Here is a 20,043-nt window from a genome sequence, read left to right on the forward strand (position 1 = left end):
CCTGCAAAACAGCAGTCTTACCTACAACGTCGTAACAGCAGCATGTGTGTTAAAACGGGTCATCTTGAAATGCCACCTTTGCCCTCAAATGCTGAACACCCCAGGGCGTAGCTTTGTCTTTGACACATTGTGTTTATTCACCCGCCTTTCACTCATGTTTATGAATTATGTGTACAAATCCTGCCACTTTCAGGGGATTTATAAGTCAAGTATCCCTTTCAACATCTGAATGGTGTTCTCAAGGGCACCATGAGTTCTCTCTGCAGTGGGCATTCATGAACAGAGGGCTGCTTTCCTGCCTGTCTTGGAAGCAGCTCTGTAGAAAACTGCCGCGCCACTCCCGAAACATTGTGGTTTAAGACTCTAAAGCAGTGCTGCGGGTTTTCTCAACGCTTTCTGCTCAGCAGCATCAGTGGCTTCATTCTGCATTGGGGAACTCAACCAGGAACCCTGGGAGTCATCAACCAATGGGATCATACTGCAGTATGGGATAGCTGGAGATCTCTGGATGAAAAGTGCTACGTCAGAGCTCATTATGGTCATAACATCTGCAGGCACCACACCAAAACTAGTAAAGAGGGCTCCCAAGACACTTCCAGCTGGGAAGACACAATTGATGAGAACCTTTTTCTGGCTCTGCACTACCAAAACCATACTGGAATTTCCTGAAAGGAAGAACCAAGTCAAGCCAGAAAATCAGGGAGTCCAAAAGTAATCAACTGCTCCACAAGCACCAGCGCTTCCAATTTACAGCCAGAGACGGGTGCCAAGTATATACAGACAGACACCCTCCAAAGGCAGAAGTGAGCCATGGGAAGGTCATAAGCAAACTCTCTATAATTGTTTACTAAGAAAGCAAGCAAGAAAGAAATTGTCCTCCATTACTGGAAGTCTGAGTCAGAATTACCAGAAAGAAGCTGGCAGAGATGTTTGCAGTGCCAACAAATCTGGAGAGCAGGTACAAAAGTTTCTACTCAGGCACTAGAAAGGACTCAGACCTCCCCATTCCATTGGAATGGAAGGGCAGAGTAGCCTCAGCTCTGACAAGGAAAGATGATTCTTTATTGCAAAGATAACCCAGATCTTTCCTTGACTCATGGCATCTTCAGCGTATAAGCTTAGATATACCAATATGGCTGTTGTGTACAGATCTCACTGGTGCCCCTAGATCTTCATCTCAGGTGGAACAGTGTCCTAAAGAAAGTGGTGGATGTCCCACTGCTTGGGGCATTAAGAAAATGTACTCCAGGGAACAATTCTGCAGCGATAAGGAGTTGGACTGGATGATCTAATAGGCCAGTTCCAATTCTAATTTCTACAATTCCTCCCCTTCTCTATTCCGATCCACACACTAGTTTACTCCTCTCTGTAACATATGTTCCATGTAGGAAAATACTGTGTGAAAGATACACACTCCACATATAAGAACAGAGGGAAGAATACAGGAGAGACGCTCACTTAATAAAGCAACTGACATTTGTATAACTGAATATTCATTTTATTCAATTGTTTCCCTCCTTGTCTTATTTTATTTCCCTTTTGTGCCTATTTCATTAATACAACAATAGGAAATGAAATTGTCAGTTGACAAGTTGACTCCTCTCTGTATAAATATTACTCCTCTGGATCTGGCTGGGAGGAAGTTTTTAAAAAGTGCCTTGAATGATCAACATTACTAAAATGCATTGACAGGTCAAGAAAACTCCAGCTGCATGCTTCAAAGGGTTAATCTTTGCTTTACTGATTTGAAGAACTCAAGGGGTTCTTTAAAATGGTCGTGAGAAATCATATTAGATTACAATGAGTATTTTTAAATGACATTTCACAATCCCTGTACAAATTATGCAACTGTGTTTTGTCTGCTGAATGCCTAAGATATTTTGCGGGGTGGTTTGCCTTCCCACAGTCCCTCTTCCAGAAATGATAAAACAGAACTAATGTGTCGTTATAAACGCCTCTTCCCCCTATTAGTTGTAACATCTCATCTGGGATGAGCAAATAAGGCCTGTCATGGAGTCCATCTATTCCCTTCTCAAGGGTGTAGTCACCCACATTCTGAATGGAGGCTCGAGCTACAGCATATGGATCAAAATTTATCAGTGAGGCTTAGAAATGCAGAGTCTAATTGTGAAGTGTTCCCCAAATTTTCTTCCTCTCACACTGAGTAAACATCCTCCCCCACTAAAAGGCAACAGATGTAAAACTGAAAAAAAGGAAATGCTCTTTACGTAACCTACCATTTGCTTGTGGAACTCACTGCCACATGACATCATTGACGTAGAGAGCTTAGTAAGATTTTAAACAGTATTAAATACGAGAAATTCTACTGCTACATTAATATGATAAAAAATAAAAGGTCAAACCCTCATGTTTCAGGGCATAAACTAACTACTAACTGATAGGGGTTAGGAAGAAGGTTACCCTATAGGGAGCTTATTCCAGAACAGGCATCTTCTTGCACCTTTCTCTGAAGCATCTGGTCCTAGTCACTATCAGAAATAGGACCCTGGACTAGCAGGACCAGCAATGCAATTCCCATTAGCAGAGTGCATGCTGGAGCCTGGGACATGTCAAAGGGAGATGCTGGCTAATACCTCCTCACTAGCCTTCACTTGTAAAAACTTCCAAAATTAACACATCAGACATTTTGAGCTTTGAAGTTAGACAATGAAATTTACAAGTGTCCTAACAATGCTTCATGACTCTATCTTGTTTCTATGGAAACAGATATTTGATCAACCAAAATGGAATAAAATCACCATATCAGAACTGATTAGGATCACGTCAGGCTGAGTTATTCCTGACATCACACAACTGATGGCTTATTTTTATACTGCAGCTCTGTTAAAGCAGTATATGGCTATGGAAAAGCAAAAACATCTGCAATCTTATGGAATATTAATATTATTGTGGTATGAATACACCAGAGGAGATTATTCACATGACGTTTATCTTGCAACAATCATACAAGCAGTGTAATAATCTCACATTATCATGGGCTGAAGGCTAACTTTCACCTCATGACCTTGCAATACATTGCTCGCTTGTCTTCTTTAATATAATGAAAATTGTGTACTGAAAATTCAGATAAAAAAACTATACCACTCAGTGCTCTCTATCAGGTGATCTATTTTGCCAGTATACTGCGAATTCCAGACACCTATGCAAAAATGAAACTGAAATCCTGGTGCTGCATGTACTAAATTAACTCATTCCGTGAGGAAATGCTCGGAATGCTCGGAACAATCAATTAAAAAACCCTCAGAATACGGAGAGCAAAGATAAAACAATGTTCAAAACAATTAGCTATTTTTTCCACAAGGAAATCACTGACAAATGGAACGCCACTGAGCGAATTGTCCTGTTATGAACCCAATCAGTGTGAAGGAAGGTCATTTTAATTGGCAGACAGGAAGATATAAATGGCAGCATCCAACAGTAACAGTGGCTATTGTTCTGACAAAGTGAGTTAGTTTCACACACCCACAAAACATTACCCATTTCTCTTGCTTTCTTTGTGCTGCTCGGCATATTATTATTGTATATCTTATACATCTACAACTGAAGACTTTTCACATGTCAAATCCTGAACATAGCTTATGTGTTTAAAAAACATACACTCAAAGGAGCTACATTCTTAACAGTGTTTTAAGCTTCCACGTTAAAAAAAATAAATGAAAGAATGGGCATAATAAGACATCAGCAACTTCAATGCATCCAAGTGTGGTCTCTTCAGACATTTCTTTGATTAAAACAGTTCAGCTCTTCCTTTCCCCTCAAGCGTCTTGTGCTCTATGTTCAAACTTGTCTAGTTGCTGGCCTATCTACCTTCGGCTATGTCTAAACTACAAGCTAGGGCTGTGCATACTTGAGCTAGCGTAAGTACAAACAGCAGCGTAGACATGGTAGCAGTGAGTACAAACTCACCTGAAACCAGTGAGTCTGCTCGAAGAGAGCATGTCAGAGTTACAATTTAAGGCCAGAAGAGATCACCAGATAATCTAGTCTGAACTCCTGCATATCACAGACCACCAACATCATCCATCACCTACACACTAAACCCAAGACTGAGCATGGGAATCACACCCCTAGCTCGTAGACATAGCCTTAGATCAGCAGTTCTCAAATTGTGGATCGGGACCCCAAAGTGGATGGCAACTCGGTTTTAATGGGGTCGCCAAGGCTGCCATTAGACTTGCTTTCCACAGGGGTCTGTATGACAGCTAACAAAGGACAGTGGTGTACTGGGAAACAAAGTGCATGATAGTGAGCACTCACTATGAAATCAAAACTAGAGATTTGTCACATTTCTGTGCTACCAGTTCATCTAACTATCCAAACTCCTCCCCAATACCAGTGGCTGATATCAGGTTGTACAATAATAAATGAGCAGTACTAATTAACTGGATGGAAAGGAGGGAGTGGGATGTTGTTTAATGGGCATCCACACTAAAAACTAGAGTGTTTTGGAGCTACTTTCAAAACAATATAGGGTTTGAATTTTCCTGCTGTCACAAAAGAAGAAGAAATATTTGCCATAGAAAAGGAATGTATGATAGACATAGGTACTGGGACAGCTCAACGTAGCATAACAATCTAGCTGAAAATATTTCTAATGGACCCAATGCAACATACACTGTAGCTACCCTTCCTGTGGGCAGCTTGATGGCTGAATGTCCTAAGAACACACTTTCACTGGGATGCTGAACATACCTACTTCACCAGGCTGTGGGGAGGCTAAGCTAATGTTTGTACAGTGCTTTGAAAGAGTGCAAAGTATTACTTACAGGTGTGTACTCATTTCAATGGACTACGCCAGTGCAACAAGGTCCCACAATGAAGAGGTTCAAAATCAGGGACTGAACCTGATTTCAAAGCTGGAGCCCTTTGAAATGTCATTAGAATGGGGTGTCCAGAGCCCTCCCTGAGACACTGAATCAGCCTCACTGGCAGCAGCACGTCATCTGGGTCTCAAGGGAGGACTGCTTCACCCCTAATGGATTTCCTAATTCCTGGGGCAGATATTTGGTAACAGAGCTGCAAGATCAGGTCTTGAGACTTGAATTTCTGAGTTGGGAGGAAAGGAGAGGGACTTTCACTTACCTCTATTTGGTTCTGTTGCGACGTGTTTATATCCCATATTGTTGGCACATGGTTCAGGCTGTCGGCAGGCAGGAAGTCCTGAGCATCAGCAATGTCGGAGAGGGAGTCTGCGGGGGATGAGAAGAGGGAGTTGTTGGAGAGCTCATCGAGGTATGAAGAATCCTGAAATGGAAAGAAAAGCCCTTGGTTACAGGAGATGATAACAAGGTGCCTCAAAGGTTCTGTCTTGTACTCACGTGCACAGACTGAGTTTAATTTCATAATATTAAATGGACAGCTTTGTTACATCTATGCTCCATGGTGCTTAGAAATGAACTGGTAAACGAAGACAGCCACTCAGAACAGCTGGGTTAAAATCTATAATCCCAGTTTCTTGACACAGTAGGAAAAAGTGCTGGTGCAATGTACAGGAACCCAAGTCAGACTCTTTGGAAACACTTTTAGGTTGTGACTCGCCAAGTGCAAATCAGTATGAGAGAGGATCAAAGGACAGGACAGCACCAGTCACTCTGATCTTCATATTTAATTAAAAAAACCTGAGCACTAGTGAAAGGTGCCAGATCTAAAGTCCTCTACGTATCCACAAAACAGGTACAGCATAGATAGCAACAGCACTAACTATTCTCCCATCCCAACATGATGCTACCTATCACTTACTATTATTTGTATTACAATAGCACCTAGAGGCCCCAGCCAAGATCAAAACTCCATCATGCCAGGTGCTGCACCAAAATTTAGCAAGAGACAGTCCTGCCACAAAAAGCTTACAGTCTAAGCAGACAAGTCAGTCAAAGGGAGGATTATCAGCCCCATTTTACAGCTGGGGAACTGAGGCCCAGAACGATGAAGTGACTTGCCAAGGTCACGCAGGGAGCCTGTAGCAGAACTGAGAATAGAACTCAGGTCTCCTGAGTCCCAGTCCAGGGCCTTGACCACAAGGCCACCCCTTCCTCAACTGGACAAAAAGGGAGCACCTTTCAGTTAAGGGGTCACTCTCCATCCTTAATCATTCCTTGGTGTCTCTGCTGAGACTGCCCACGATAGCTCTACTTTGCGCCAGTCCAGTTATGATGGTTTGGAGCATGTGAACGCCTCGTAACTAAGAACTGGAATGAGCCCCACCCCATGCCATTTACAATCTCCTCCACTTCTCCATCCAGCTCCTTATTTGGTTGTATGATCTCCAAATAGGCATGACAACCAAAAGCCAAGAATGCAGGTCTAAACAGAGAGTCTATTGGGAAACTTGCGTAGAACGCTATCCCCGCCTAGCACACTGCCTGATTCTACCCAGTGACTTCATTCACTCTCGCCATTAAATCTCTCTGTAAAACACGGAGGGAAAGGTCAGCCTTCTGTTTACCTTACAGCAGTTTATCTTAAAGTGCCGTGCTATGCTGTCCAGTGCTCAGGTGGAGAAGTATTAGTGTGCTGCAGGTATTGCAGGATGGACCAATAGGTCCTTCCGTCTCTACCATGAGGAGTCTGCCAATATAAACAGCTTGCTATTTCTTGTGAGGGGGTGAAATTTGTAGACATGAAGACAATTTAGGCCCTTTGTTGCTGCTAGGACAGATAACCAAATGTCTGTGGTGGCATCCCAGTATGGCTGCCAACAGGCCTCTGATACGAGCTGTCTTTGCACTTCATTTCCAGTTAAAGGCCTGTTTTCTACTGATCTAGCTGCAGAATAGGAAAACAGCCAGAGGATTTTAAAGTCCTCGCCCTGACTGAGAAAGCTGTCTGGAACTGTATCCCTGATGATGCCACAGCACGACTGATTGCTAAGCTCCGTGACTTTATCCTCACGCACAATTATTTCAAATTTGGTGACCATAGACACCTCCAGATCCGTGGCACCGCTATGGGCACCCGCATGGCCCCACAATATGCCAATATTTTTATGGCTGACCTGAAACAACACTTCCTCAGCTCTCGTCCACTCACGCCCCTTCTCTACCTACGCTACATTGATGACATCTTCATCATCTGGACCCATGGGAAGGAAACCCTGGAAGAACTCCACCACGATTTCAATAGCTTCCACCCCACCATCAACCTCAGCCTGGACCAATCTACATGGGAGGTCCACTTCCTGGACACCATGGTGCAAATAAGTGACGGTCACGTTAACACCACCCTATACCGAAAACCCACCGACCGCTATGTCTACCTTCATGCCTCCAGCTTCCATCCCGGACACACCACACGATCCATTGTCTACAGCCAAGCACGGAGGTACAACCCCATTTGCTCCAACCCCTCAGACAGAGACCAACACCTACAAGATCTTCATCAAGCATTCTCAAAACCACGATACTCACACGAGGAAATAAGGAAACAGATCAACAGAGTCAGACGTGTACCCAGAAGCCTCCTGCTGCAAGACAAGCCCAAGAAAGAAACCAACAGAACTCCACTGGCCATCACATACAGTCCTCGGCTAAAACCTCTCCAACACATCATCAGTGATCTACAAACCATCCTGGACAACGATTCCTCACTTTCGCAGGCCTTGGGAGGCAGGCCAGTCCTCGCCCACAGACAACCCGCCAACCTGAAGCATATTCTCACCAGCAACCACACCATAGTAACTCTAACTCAGGAACCAATCCATGCAACAAACCTGGATGCCAACTCTGCCCACATATCTACACCAGAGACACATCACAGGACCTAACCAGATCAGCCACACCATCATTGGTTCATTCACCTGCACGTCCACCAATATAATATACACCATCATGTGCCAGCAATGCCCCTCTGCTATGTACATCGGCCAAACTGGACAGTCCCTATGTAAAAGGATAAATGGACACAAATCAGATATTAGGAAAGGCAACATACAAAAACCTGTAGGAGAACACTTCAACCTCCCTGGACACACAAGAGCAGATTTAAAGGTAGCCATCCTGAAGCAAAAAAAACTTCAGGACCAGACTTCAAAGAGAAACTGCTGAACTTCAGTTCATTTGCAAATTTGACACCATCAGCTCAGGATTAAACAAAGACTGTGAATGGCTCGCCAAGGACAAAAGCAGTTTCTCCTCCCTTGGTGTTCACACCTCAACTGCTAGAAGAGGGCCTCATCCTCCCTGATTGAACTAACCTCGTTATCCGTAGCCTGATCCTTGCTTGCATATTTATACCTGCCTCTGGAAATTTCCACTACATGCATCCGACGAAGTGGGTATTCACCCACGAAAGCTTAGGCTCCAATACATCTGTTAGTCTATAAGGTGCCACAGGACTCTTTGCTGAATTCCCTTGGGTTGTTCCTGAGGGTTTCTGGCCAAAAACTAGGGAAGACTCCCTCCTGATTGCTATTTTGCAGTATTTAAAACCAGCAGGACTTGTCCTTTCATTCCCGTCCCAGCTAATGTCTGATATGGCTCCCTGTAGCTACACTGGAGCTGTAGGTGTGGTAGCCAGCAGCTGACATGTGGAGCCCAGTACACGAAGTAAGAGAGGCTGTGGGAACGGTGAGTACACTGGGGATTACTGAAGCATTGACGGGGTACAGGCTGACTAACGGACATGGGAGTAGCGCTTACACGGCACTTTTAGACAGGTACTCCCATCCTCCCTGTGAGAGATCAATGCTTGTGTGAATGCATCGCTCTTACCAGTCTTCCCCCCCAACGAGGGAAGCTCAGGCGCCCATTTAGGGTTCTAGCTCTTAACAGTCCTGTGGCTGTGTTTTGGGTCACCCAGCATCAGGAGTTTTCAAAAACTGAATTCAACATTTGGGTTTGTCATGTTGGAATTAAACAGTCTCCAGAAACAAGAGTCACACTACAGGGTAATGACAGGGAAAGTATCTGGGTAAGTACCACCATTGATATCCTCCTCCTTGACCAGACGCAGTGTCAACGTGTCCATTCAGAGAGACTCCATACCACAAGAATTGGCCTCCAGCTGTGCCTGACATACAGAAGTGCTCTGGGCCTGCCAGCTCTGCTCCTAACAGAATGGGAGCTAGCTGAACAATACAAGGTGCTGTCACCCCAGTCCACGCACACAAAGCTAAAGGAGCACAAGGCCAGGTTCAAAGACTACTCCCAGTCTCCCCGACAACAGCAAAACGCCCCCCTTCCTGTAATCTAATATAGGGCTTAACTAAAGAATTGCAGGACAGTCAATGTCGTACTGAAGCTAGAGTTATTCATACAATTAAGATATTTTTAAATTAATCTCCCAGCTCTCAAGATCTGTGTCACCTTCAACTATCCCACCTAATTCCAATCCCCTGCAATGCCACCAGCTGAGCAACTCAACTTTCCATGCTGCCGAAATGTGTCAAGTCACCTCACTGCTTTTCCTCTTTCCCAACTCTCACTTCCAAGAACAAATCCTACTGGAGTGTAATGGTCCCTGCTGCCTGGGACCACCCTCAAAATCTAGCCTCCTGTACTAGATCTGCAACCCTGGAAAGAGCAAAGATATGGGCCATGTAGAATTTAATTTATGGAACCAAAACCCCCCAGTGCAACAATTGTTCTGTTCACTCAGAGGTACAAAAACAAGTGAGAGGGAATTCTTCTCGATACAATCAGTTCCAAGTATTTAACACATCAGGGCCTATTCAATGAATGAAAGAGTGAGGGCTGGACAGAACCTCTCAGCAGTAGCTCTCACAGGAAAACTGCACCCGTTTCAGGTGGCTCAGTGATTCTGCAGAAGTTACTCACAGAACACCAGCTAAAGAGGCAGTAGTTGTGCTTCCCTGTATGTCTACAGGGCACTTAGCACATCTGGGAGCTACGGTAATACAAGTGAGTGAGGGGAGAGATTTTTCTCCTAGAACTTCAGTCCAGAAATCCATAGCTATAGCGGTGGGGTCTGTCATTGTTCTGTCCACGTGACGTAGAACAGCCATGGCTAAAATGTCCAGTCCTGAGACAAGGCTGTGCTAGTTTCAGTAATTCTTTAAAAGATCCTGAATGTGAATACAGAGGAGCCCAATCCAGGACTGGTCATTTCAGGAGAATCACTTGGTATTTGACTGTCAGGGAGAAAAGCAGACACCTGCTTCTGCTCATCTTTCATAGTGCAGGGGTTGTTTGCAAGTTACTGAGCGGCATGCCAGTGTGTGAATCTGTTAGTCTCTAAGGTGCCACAAGTCCTCCTTTTCTTTAGGCCAGAGTGTGAATCTGTAGCACAGCAGCCTGCCTCGCAGTGACATCCTGTGTGGACACTACTACAGCACAGGTTTCAGAGGAGCAGCCGTGTTAGTCTGTATTCACAAAAAGAAAAGGAGGACTTGTGGCACCTTAGAGACTAACCAATTTATTTGAGCATAAGCTATTTTCCACAGTATGCATCCGATGAAGTGAGCTGTAGCTCACGAAAGCTTATGTTCAAATAAATTGGTTAGTCTCTAAGGTGCCACAAGTACTCCTTTTCTTTTTACTGCAGCACAGTGAAAGTTCCCTATTGCTTCAAAGTGCAGTTTGCTAAGCTGTGCTCCAGGATTTTCACTGAAGTGTAGCAGTGTCCACACAGGACATTACTGCGCAGCAAGCTGGTGCGCTGCAGATTCATACCCTGGCTTGCCTCGTATTAATTTGTTGTGTAGATGAGCCCTCAGTCGAGGCAAGGAGGTGCAATAAAGAGTTCAGTTCACATTACACAATGTGAGAACACGATCAACATTGCAACCCTGGTTTGGAATCTGGGAAAAGGACAGGGATTGCTGAAAGCCGCAGAGCTAAATGATAAGCATCTGTATTTGTGTTCTCAGAGGGAGAGTGTGCATGGCGGAGACCTCACCTCGAATGAGAAAGGGCAAAAAGGACACACGCCGTAGGGCAGTGGATGTAAGAACTATTTAGTTTACACAGTGGTTCTCCAATATTTTTACTGTGGAGACCCCTTCATAGCCCCTCTCACAGATGGATCCACCTCAGTACTTAATTCAACACTTTTCAATCTGAGGACCACTGCCGGTTCCCAATCTACAGAGTGAGAACAACTACAGCGTGGTCTCAAGACATGAGCACGGGGCTAGGAGTCAGTAGGTCTTGGCTGTGCTGCTTACTCATTGTTTAGTCTTGGATAAGTCACTTCAACTTTGTCTCCACTTCCGCATCTGTAAAATACGGATACTGCTACGTATCTCCTGCCTCCCATCTCTCAGAGGTGGTCTGAGAATTAGTTAATATCCATGCAGTGCTTTGAGCATAAGCATTAGTTTAATATAGGTAACAAAAATATCAGTGTAATTTACAGGTCTCGTGCAGCACCCCCCATGCTGCATCAACGCCCCCCTCCGCGCCAGCTCCCAAGCCACTACTGCCTGCATTCCAGGGCTCCAGGAAAACTCAATTCTTCTACAACTCCCCCAAGAGCCAAGCTAAACTCCTCTTCTTCTAGGCTTCTCAGAACTGTCTCTCTTCCCTGATCCTCTCACACTGTAGCTCTTGAGGGCAGGGACTATTTTTATTTTTGTCTGAGATAGTGCTAAGCACAGGGTAAAGACTTCAGAGGTACACTCATACCCAGCAATGGGCTTTGGATCAGGCCCATACTAAACAGGAACACAGCACTTCTTGTTTCTTCCTCAGACTCTGAAGTGCAGCTCCTGCCCCGTAGCAACCTACTGACCAAAAATGACTTATCAGAGAAGTTAGCAATGGAGTCTGGTCCCTTCCCTTGTTCCACCAAGTGCAGGACTGTTCTCGGTCCCTAAAGAATACTCTCCAAAGGCTAGTCTAACAGTCTTGTTTTAAATGCCATATGATGAGGCTTAGTATATTAGATGATCAAAATGAATCACAAGAAGGAAAGAAATACACAGTAAAGTACAATTTACAAGAGTAAAAGTGTCCCTGGGAGCCAGCTCTTATTGGCTAGTGAATAACCATCCTGAATACGACTGTCTTAGTCACTTAGTGAGGGTATAAGCGACTTTATTTTATATCACGAAAACTGAGAAATGCCAAGGAACTCTAGGAAACGTCCTCAATCTTCAAAGCAAAAGCCCTACTCATAGTAATCACACTGGGAACTTGCCTGAGCAAGCGGGACACGACAGCAAACACCACGGTCACGTGCCAGCGACAGCCAGGGCCAAGGAGCCATCCCAGCCAGGTGAGTTTTATTAATTTGTTTTTCCTCTGGAAGGGGATCAGCTCAGGAGCAAATGTTTGCAAACACATGTGGCAGAAGTGGAGGAAGGAGGAAGTGGCAGCGAGGACACAGGAGAGTGGCTATGAAGGCAGATAGAGTAGCCATTCTCCATTAGCCCTGAGGGAGCAGAGTGACAGGTGGGCACTCACCATGCGATCTGCTGAACGCTCACCCTGCAGTAGGGCAAACACCCAGACACGAGTGAGCTCATTAGGTCTTCTTGATGCGAACCCTCTTTGTCCAGCCTCTCGCGACTAACCTATCCAACTCTTTGCTTGTCACTTTGGGCTGGGACAGGGAATAGGAAATTAACTCCAATGTCAGACATATTAGTGTTGAAAATGACCTCTTGACTCATGCTAGATTTCTGCCCCAGGAGGCTCACAATGTAATTCAGGCAGATGGAATACGCCAGTTTGTTTAAATGCAAACGGACCCATACACTTAATTTGTGTACCTTCAGTATCAGCAATTCCACAACCAGCCTTGGCAGGTCATTCCATTGTCTCATAGGAAGCTCCGGGAACTATTTTAGTTTCCAGGGACAGAAAGCAAAGGAAAGGACACTTGTTAATTAAGGCTATGTCCACACAGTGCACCTTACAACGGCACGGCTGTGCCGCTGCCGCCGTACCGTTCTAAGGTGCATTGTGTGGCCTCTCTTTATCGCCAGGAGGGAGCTCTCCCGGTGACAAAATAAAAGCACCTCCAATGAAAGGCGGCAGTTTTGTCACCAGGAGCGTGGCTCCCGCCACTGAAGCGCTGTCCACACCGGTGCTTATCGTTGTTAAAACTTTTGTGGTTCCGGGCTGTGCGGTTTTTTCACACCCGAGCTATAAACATTTTAACATCAAAAGGGCCAGTACAGACTTGCCCTCAGCCAACAGCTTGTGAAAAGCAGAGAAGGAGGGTCAGAGTTTAAACACCATGAAGTGTCCCCTTCTGCAATGTGACTATTCTAAATGGGATACATCTAGCACCCCCCATAAAAGGGCATTATCACCTGGTAATGAGAGGGAGTTTAATCTATGCTGGCTACAGGGAGGTCTTTAGTAGAAAGGTGTCAAATCCTGGATAAGCAGCTGGGAAAAACGGGAAACAAGACTGAGCGGTGGGGCGGGAGGGGACCAGGACACAGATGGTTAAGTTAACAGTGGAGGGTAGGGAAGTCAGAGCAATAGAGGTGCAGCAAGGACTCAAAAGAGGAGTAGGTTCCAAGCTCCTGTGACAAGATCCCTGATTTGGAAAGAGTGTTGTTTGCTGTGCTGCCTTTTGCCCCTCTGGAAATGGGTAGCACCTGAGCACTGTAAATCCTTTTGTTGGTGAAGTGGCTTAACACCCTACAGTGGCCACCTGGACAAGGTGTTCTGGAGCGATCAACCCATTTAATCCTCCAGGTGCTTGTTTTGTTCTGCTCCAGACTGACTAGTAGTAGTTAGCACCTCCCATCAGAGTAGATAGAAACTTAGAGATAGTTATTTTCCACTTTACAGAAAGAGAAACTGAAGCGGATGGAATTCTTAGGGCTTATCTAATCCAGGCAAATTGTGCTGGAATAAGATAGGCTGCGAACTTAAAAGCACCACAGCTATTCCAGAATAACTCCCCGTGTGGACAGGAATTTATTCAGGAATAAGACTGTCCTTTTCTGGTTTAGTTTAATCCACTTCCACCGTCTGAACTGCAAATTCTGGATGAGCCCGTTATGAGTAGGCCTTTCGGCAGGAGGTTATAAGGGAGAGAGGCAGGACTACATGTCCCTGATCTCTACATTGTGGCATTACAAGCTCATCAGCTCATTCTGGGCAAGCACAGAGAATGTCTGTTTCAGAATTTAATTTCTGAATCCACTGCCTCCTGGCACAGATTTTTCCTATCGCAATGACAGGACGACGGAAATGGAAACAAAAGCATTTAAGTCTTTTCTGGTGAAAATAAAGTTCAGAACTAACAGTTCTGCAAGTTACAAAAGAAATGGGAGTTTATAGGAGTGCATTATAAAATGGTCAGTTAAAGGGCAACCCCTTTATAGAGGTTAAACATTTAATAGAGTTTTACAATGGGTGAACAGTAAGTCAATGGGGAAATATAGCTATGCAGATGCTGGCGATATCATCTCTCCAACGTGTTGTACATTTACAGCAAAGCTCAAATAGGTACAATTCACTGTTTTATTAATGTTCACGAAGTGCTTTGAGCACCTCAGTTCAAAACGAGCTGTGAAAAGATGATTTAGCAACAGGCTAGTTACCTGACTGCCTTCTGATTATTTCAGATTCCCAGTTCGGCTGTGGAAGGTATTAATGATGTACTGCATTCTAGCTAGCTTCTGACACTTTCCTAAAATGGATAAGTTATCGAAAGCAAGAATTGATTCACTCTTGAGAAAGTGATCAGAGGGAACAAGTGTAAAAGAAATATAGTTACACCTCTTTCTCCTCGCCGCTAGAGCTCCGGTTTCTACTTCGGTCAAAGCAAATGTTTATTAAAATAAACGAAAGAACAGGTGAAATCTAACTATAGAAAGTGTGTGCACCTAAAAATATTTTATGACCATAAACCCATTGGTATGAATGGTTTATTTATTGGTAATCCCTCCCCATAGACAGAGGAAACATACTTCTTTTGCACAACCGTAGTCAGTTCCTCTACACTAAGGCAGGACAACACCTGTTCCATTTGGTCTTTTAAAATAATAATAATAAAAAAAACAGCACAACACAAAAGCTGAAAAGCCAGTCAGCTACCATTCCGTTTCTAAAGAACAAAGTAAGCAAACTGGGTTTCAGATTACTTTTTCATTTCTCCTTCTAATTTACTGAGCTGCAACTTGCCTGTGCAGTTAAGAGGAAGTTTTCTAGCCATGAAAATCAAAGTCCTTCCAACCATAATGCTATAAACTCACAGTCCTGGTTTGATTGGCAAGTGCTTCTCTGCCCTTCTGTATAAATTCTCTGAATTCGGAATAAAACTCTTGAATGCCTTTAGAGTTAAAAAAAACACAGATTAATCTTCCACACTCCTTCCCCTCCTCAGAGTTTCAGAATTCTGACTGGTTAGGAGTGATGCGTGTGTTTTGAATATTTTCACATAATACAGAGTGCAGCTTAAAAATAGTAACCCTTTCCTTATCCACTTACATCAAGAATTGTGGCTCTGAAATTCTATGTATAAACAGGCACACATCCACAATAGCAGCTAAAAGATACCTATCCTACGAACAGAACGCAAACTATCAAGTGAAAAGAGGTAAATGTTACCTTGTAGAGAGATGAGACCTTTAGCCAAAATTGCATTTGGGACATTTTAAAACTGCATTCAACTCGTTACAAGAAGAGAACTCAGGCAAAACAATGAGCCGTGCTTTTTCAGTACATAACGGAGAAAGATCCTCATTCATGACAGCAGCAGCGGCAGCAGCCAGAGAAAGATCTCATGAAGGTTTAAAGAAATGTTACACGCCAAAGGAAGGAGTGAAAATGGTGGAAAAAAAGCCAGTCCATACAGTGCGGCTGTCCTAAGCCTGTAGAAATTTGCATACAGTGTTTAGTCATGAAGCAGAGTGCTCTTACTTCCTCTAAGTATGGGAGCTGACTTTCAGGAAATGATGCCTGCTTGGTAAGTCAGTGAAATTACTGGCAGTGCGATGAGAATTACTGTATGTGGTGTAATTCAACCACAGATACACTGTAAACAAAGCTGAGCTCCTCAATGTGTTCAGTTTGACTTGGGACAGAAGCAAAGTCTATGTCAAGTACTTATCTGTTCAATAAGCCAGCACATAGCTCATTTCCCCCCCCTTCAACCCGAGTCTGAGAAAAAATGCTAGCTTGGACAAAAGAAAAACATTTGCCATCTTTTTATTTGTTTTCCCTTTCCTCAGAGATTTAGGGGTTCAGATGAACCTGCCAGCTGTATTCCCTTCCTTCCTCGCCCACCTGTTCCTCAACAAAAATAAGGCCCTTAGTTAATGGTGTGCTCTGAATGGTTATGATTTTACACACACCCCCTTCCCTTTCCAAATACTTCATTTTGAGCTTTCTGTATCTTTGCTGGTTAAGTAAAGATATTACTACTAGGGATAACCTGTTTTTGCTGCGGGATGGAGAAAGTAGAGAAGGGGACTGGAAGGAGGCATCTAAACAGGATTTCACTACAACAACTTTAACAAGAGACTGCCCTAAAGAAAAGGTAGATGCCAAAAGGAGAAGTAAAATGTTACTTGCAAAGTTTTGTGGTACGAGGAACCTGTAGTTTGAACGTATCTGTTTGGTTTTGGGGAACAGAATGGGATGCATCTGTGCACTTCTCCCCAGAGAGATTAATAACAGCACTAAAACAGATCAAATTCTGGAGCAAGGGACACTATTACAGCTCCTTCTAGCGCCTTGCAAAGTGGGAGTGAACCACTTCATTTCCTCCAAATTGAGATCTGCTCCTGATTAACTTCACCTTGCCCACATCCGCTTTATTGTTCTGGTTCACTGTGTGGGAACTGAATTCCATGAGGGTCAAAAGCCAGAGGCACAGATCCAGCAGTGACAGTGCGTGCATTAGATATGCAGCTCTCTAATAAATACTCTTAACCAGCTGTGCCAGTAAGGGAGTTTTAGTTACCTGGCTGGACAAGCTTTTATATAGCATGTTTCTCAGCCTGATGAGCACTGAAGCCAATTATTGGTATTCTGGATGGAAATCCCTTCATCCTTCCCTTCACCAGCCTTTCCATCCAAGGAGGACACTTTTCAAAACTGCATCAGACTGAAATCACACTTATGGTTTTCCTGTGCTGGATTTGGAGGTTTGGAGACTGTTTGGCAAAGGTGGAAGAGAAACACCTGACAAAAGTTTCCTAGCTCAGCGGTAAACATCAGGAATAAATGGGCTTTTAGCCACATGTAAGAAACTTCTGGAAAAGCCCAACTTACTGAAATGGCACTTCTCATGAAAGCAAACAGCCAAAGAGTGAGCATCTGTGTTTGGAATGAGGGGCTCCTTGGTCAAGAGATTGGCAGAAGAAGCAAACTATCCAGGGGACCTGTGGAAGAGGGGAAGTGTGTCTGAGACCTGAGATGCGTACGATAGACTGGTCTCTTCTACCCGCTAATGATTTTGAGAATTGGGAGGACACATGCTGTATGGAACAGATTCTTTTCTGTCAAGGATCCTCCGCTACAGAACATCCTGCTACTGGAGATCCCAGTGAGCCATAATCTTGTGAAACCCAAGTTTCAGGTCAAGATACATTTCTTCAGGAGTATCCTAATAACATAGATGCGCAACATTCCAAGCCTGGAAAATCACTTATAGGACCTCCACTTGAGAAGGCACCTTAAAATAGGAAGGAGAGCTAGGTTTGTTGTTTGGGTATATAATTGTGACACCTATATGGTGCTTTAGTGTCATGGTGGCAGGTGCATTAGAATTGCATCTAGAATAGAGATTTGATGCCTGTCCTGGAATACTTTCCCACATTAACTAAGTAGGAAAATAAAATGTCTTTCCTTTGGTGCTCTGTGGCACCAGATCTCTGGCTGTAGTCTCAGCCAGAAGAGTGGATGACAAGGAAAAGAAGAGGAGGGGTTGCTTAAGCAGAGGCCACTTTTGTGATGAGGAAGAAAGATGCCATCTCAAATCCTCTGTAAGGTTTCTCAGCATAGAGGAGGATGAATTTGCATGGATTTCACTCTTCCACAAACAAAAAGAGTGGGATCTGGATAGGAATAGAGTAGGTTGAGGGAGAGACAGGTTCCGTGGGTTGAGGGGAAGCTGAAGAATTTGATTTTTGTATGCAGCTGGTTTTGGGTAGAGAAAGGCAGTTAGTATACCCTTGCTGCTTGTGTCATTCAACTATATTTTTAATCATCTAGTAGAGACCCAAGAGCTCGAAGTAGGTGCTTTAGTGACTATATGCTGGAATAGAGACAGATCAAATAAATTTAAAAGAAAGTCTTAATTACTGAGAGACTTGCTGCCGGTAACTGAATTGCTATGTGCACTAGATTAAACCACTACCTCCTGTCTAATAAAGTAAAACTACAGACCACCAAGGTCTCGCTGCTTAACACAACTCTTGAAAATCAGGGGGGCTATTTCCTGTTTTTTCCCTCTCAGTGGACAAATGAGGCAAAATGAAAGCCACAAAAGTTTAGCATCAAGATGAAGTGAGACTTGTGAAAAATATTTTTAAATAGTTTATCAGGATTGCTAATTTCACTGAATAATATTTTAATAATATAATCCCCCAGGGATAAAATAACCCCTTGGGGAATAACAACCTGTGCCTTTTACCTATCCTAAAGGTGAAGATATGCAACTCCTCATCCACTTGCACATCACTGACTAATGAAGGTACATGCTGATGAACTGTGGTATCCTATTGTTGCTACCAATATTCACTTCACCCTCTAACATTCAATGAAAAACAGAATGTAAAACCATGTTAACTGCACACACTTTCAGCTCAATGAAATATTGTCCCTCAGTCATTACAACACTTTCGTTTATTTGATCTATTTCCATTCCAACATTAACATTACCCTCATCAGTCTGTTGACCAATGGGCTACAGCCCAGAACACTAGTGGTTGTACAGAATTTGCTGCCGTTTGCTGTGATCCGCTGGATTTTTAGAAAACAAGTTTTAATATGACAAAAATCAAATAAAAGCAGAGAAACTGTAGATGGGAAGATGAGGTAGCTAGTCTGTCTCCTGCACAGACAAGAGAGAGGGCCAGATTTTCAAAAGTATTTAGGTGCCTAAAGATGCAGATAAGCACCTAGTGGGATTTTCAAAATCGCCTAAATAAGTTAGCTGCCTTCACTCCCATTGTGCCTTCAACACCCACTAGGTGCCTAACTACATCCTTAGATGCCTAAATACCTTTGCAAATCTGGCCCATAATCCCCACAACAGAGGCAGCATCATATATTAAGTGATCAGTGAATGGAAGAAAGCAGGTCCTTATTGGCCTTGAAAAATGATCAAATACTAGTTAAGGGGGGAAAGAGGGCTGAAAGTTCAAGCAGCTCTGTTTTTCTTCACAATGTTGTTTTTCCACTGGTATGAATGATGGGATAGCATATACTGTACATACCAGCCCTAGCTTTTCCTGTTTCACTATCACTGACTTTACCAAAGATTGGAGCAAGGAATTGCTTTAATTTTTGGCAGTCTTCAGTGTCAAAAAGTCACTGCTGCCTTGAATAGTAAAAATACATGCGCAATCCTCTGGTCTAATTCTGAAAGCTAAAGGAGGGGGAGATGAAGAGAGGTCTGTGACAGATATGGCCATTTCCTGCATATCCTTGGGAGACCTTGCAGAATTAAATTTAAGTATCTTTGAGGTCCATTGTTTCAAATGAATGGTTTATGTATGACTCTGTTCTACTCCAGAAGGGAGGGCTACCAGCGCTCCTCCAGGAACTAAAAACAGCGGGTGGCGAATAAGGCAAATCAAACCAGGTTGTAACCCCCCAGAGAGGTACCACCTCTGGGGGAAGTTTACATATACTAGTTCAAACTCTGTTCTCCAGAAACCAACAGGCAAAGAAAGGACTTTTGAATAAACAGCCCCATTTTAAAATGACTCAGGGCCTTCTTTCCGATTCAGCAAACAGACAGGACCTTCTGTCCAAGGGCAAGCCCCCAACCCTTGTGGAAGGATTGGGACGATTTAGCCATAAGACTGATGGATGACCTCTGGCAAGCTTTTAGCATGCGTGTAGGAACTTTTATGGTGTCTATATGTTCCTCTGTCATGCTTTTACCTTAAGAATGAATGTGCTTGCTCAGAAAGAGCTGTGTGGT

At 43.8% G+C, this 20,043-nt stretch overlaps 1 protein-coding gene across 11 annotated transcripts in view; it reads right to left on the minus strand.

Annotated features, from left to right (window-relative positions):
• Positions 1 to 20,043, minus strand: part of SBNO2 (strawberry notch homolog 2) — a 108,059-nt gene that overhangs the window by 30,209 nt on the left and 57,807 nt on the right. For 10 of the 11 annotated variants that reach the window (XM_048830892.2, XM_048830889.2, XM_048830876.2 and 7 more), the window contains one exon: positions 5,104 to 5,265. In XM_048830892.2, the coding sequence (XP_048686849.1) occupies positions 5,104 to 5,265 (162 nt within the window). Of the gene's footprint in view, positions 1 to 5,103; positions 5,266 to 15,494; positions 15,745 to 20,043 lie in introns of those variants that run through there. The other variant, XM_048830891.2, reaches the window with a different exon arrangement.

The sequence above is a fragment of the Caretta caretta genome, chromosome 25 (genome assembly GCF_965140235.1).
Source record: "Caretta caretta isolate rCarCar2 chromosome 25, rCarCar1.hap1, whole genome shotgun sequence".
NCBI classification, from domain to species: Eukaryota; Metazoa; Chordata; order Testudines; family Cheloniidae; genus Caretta; species Caretta caretta.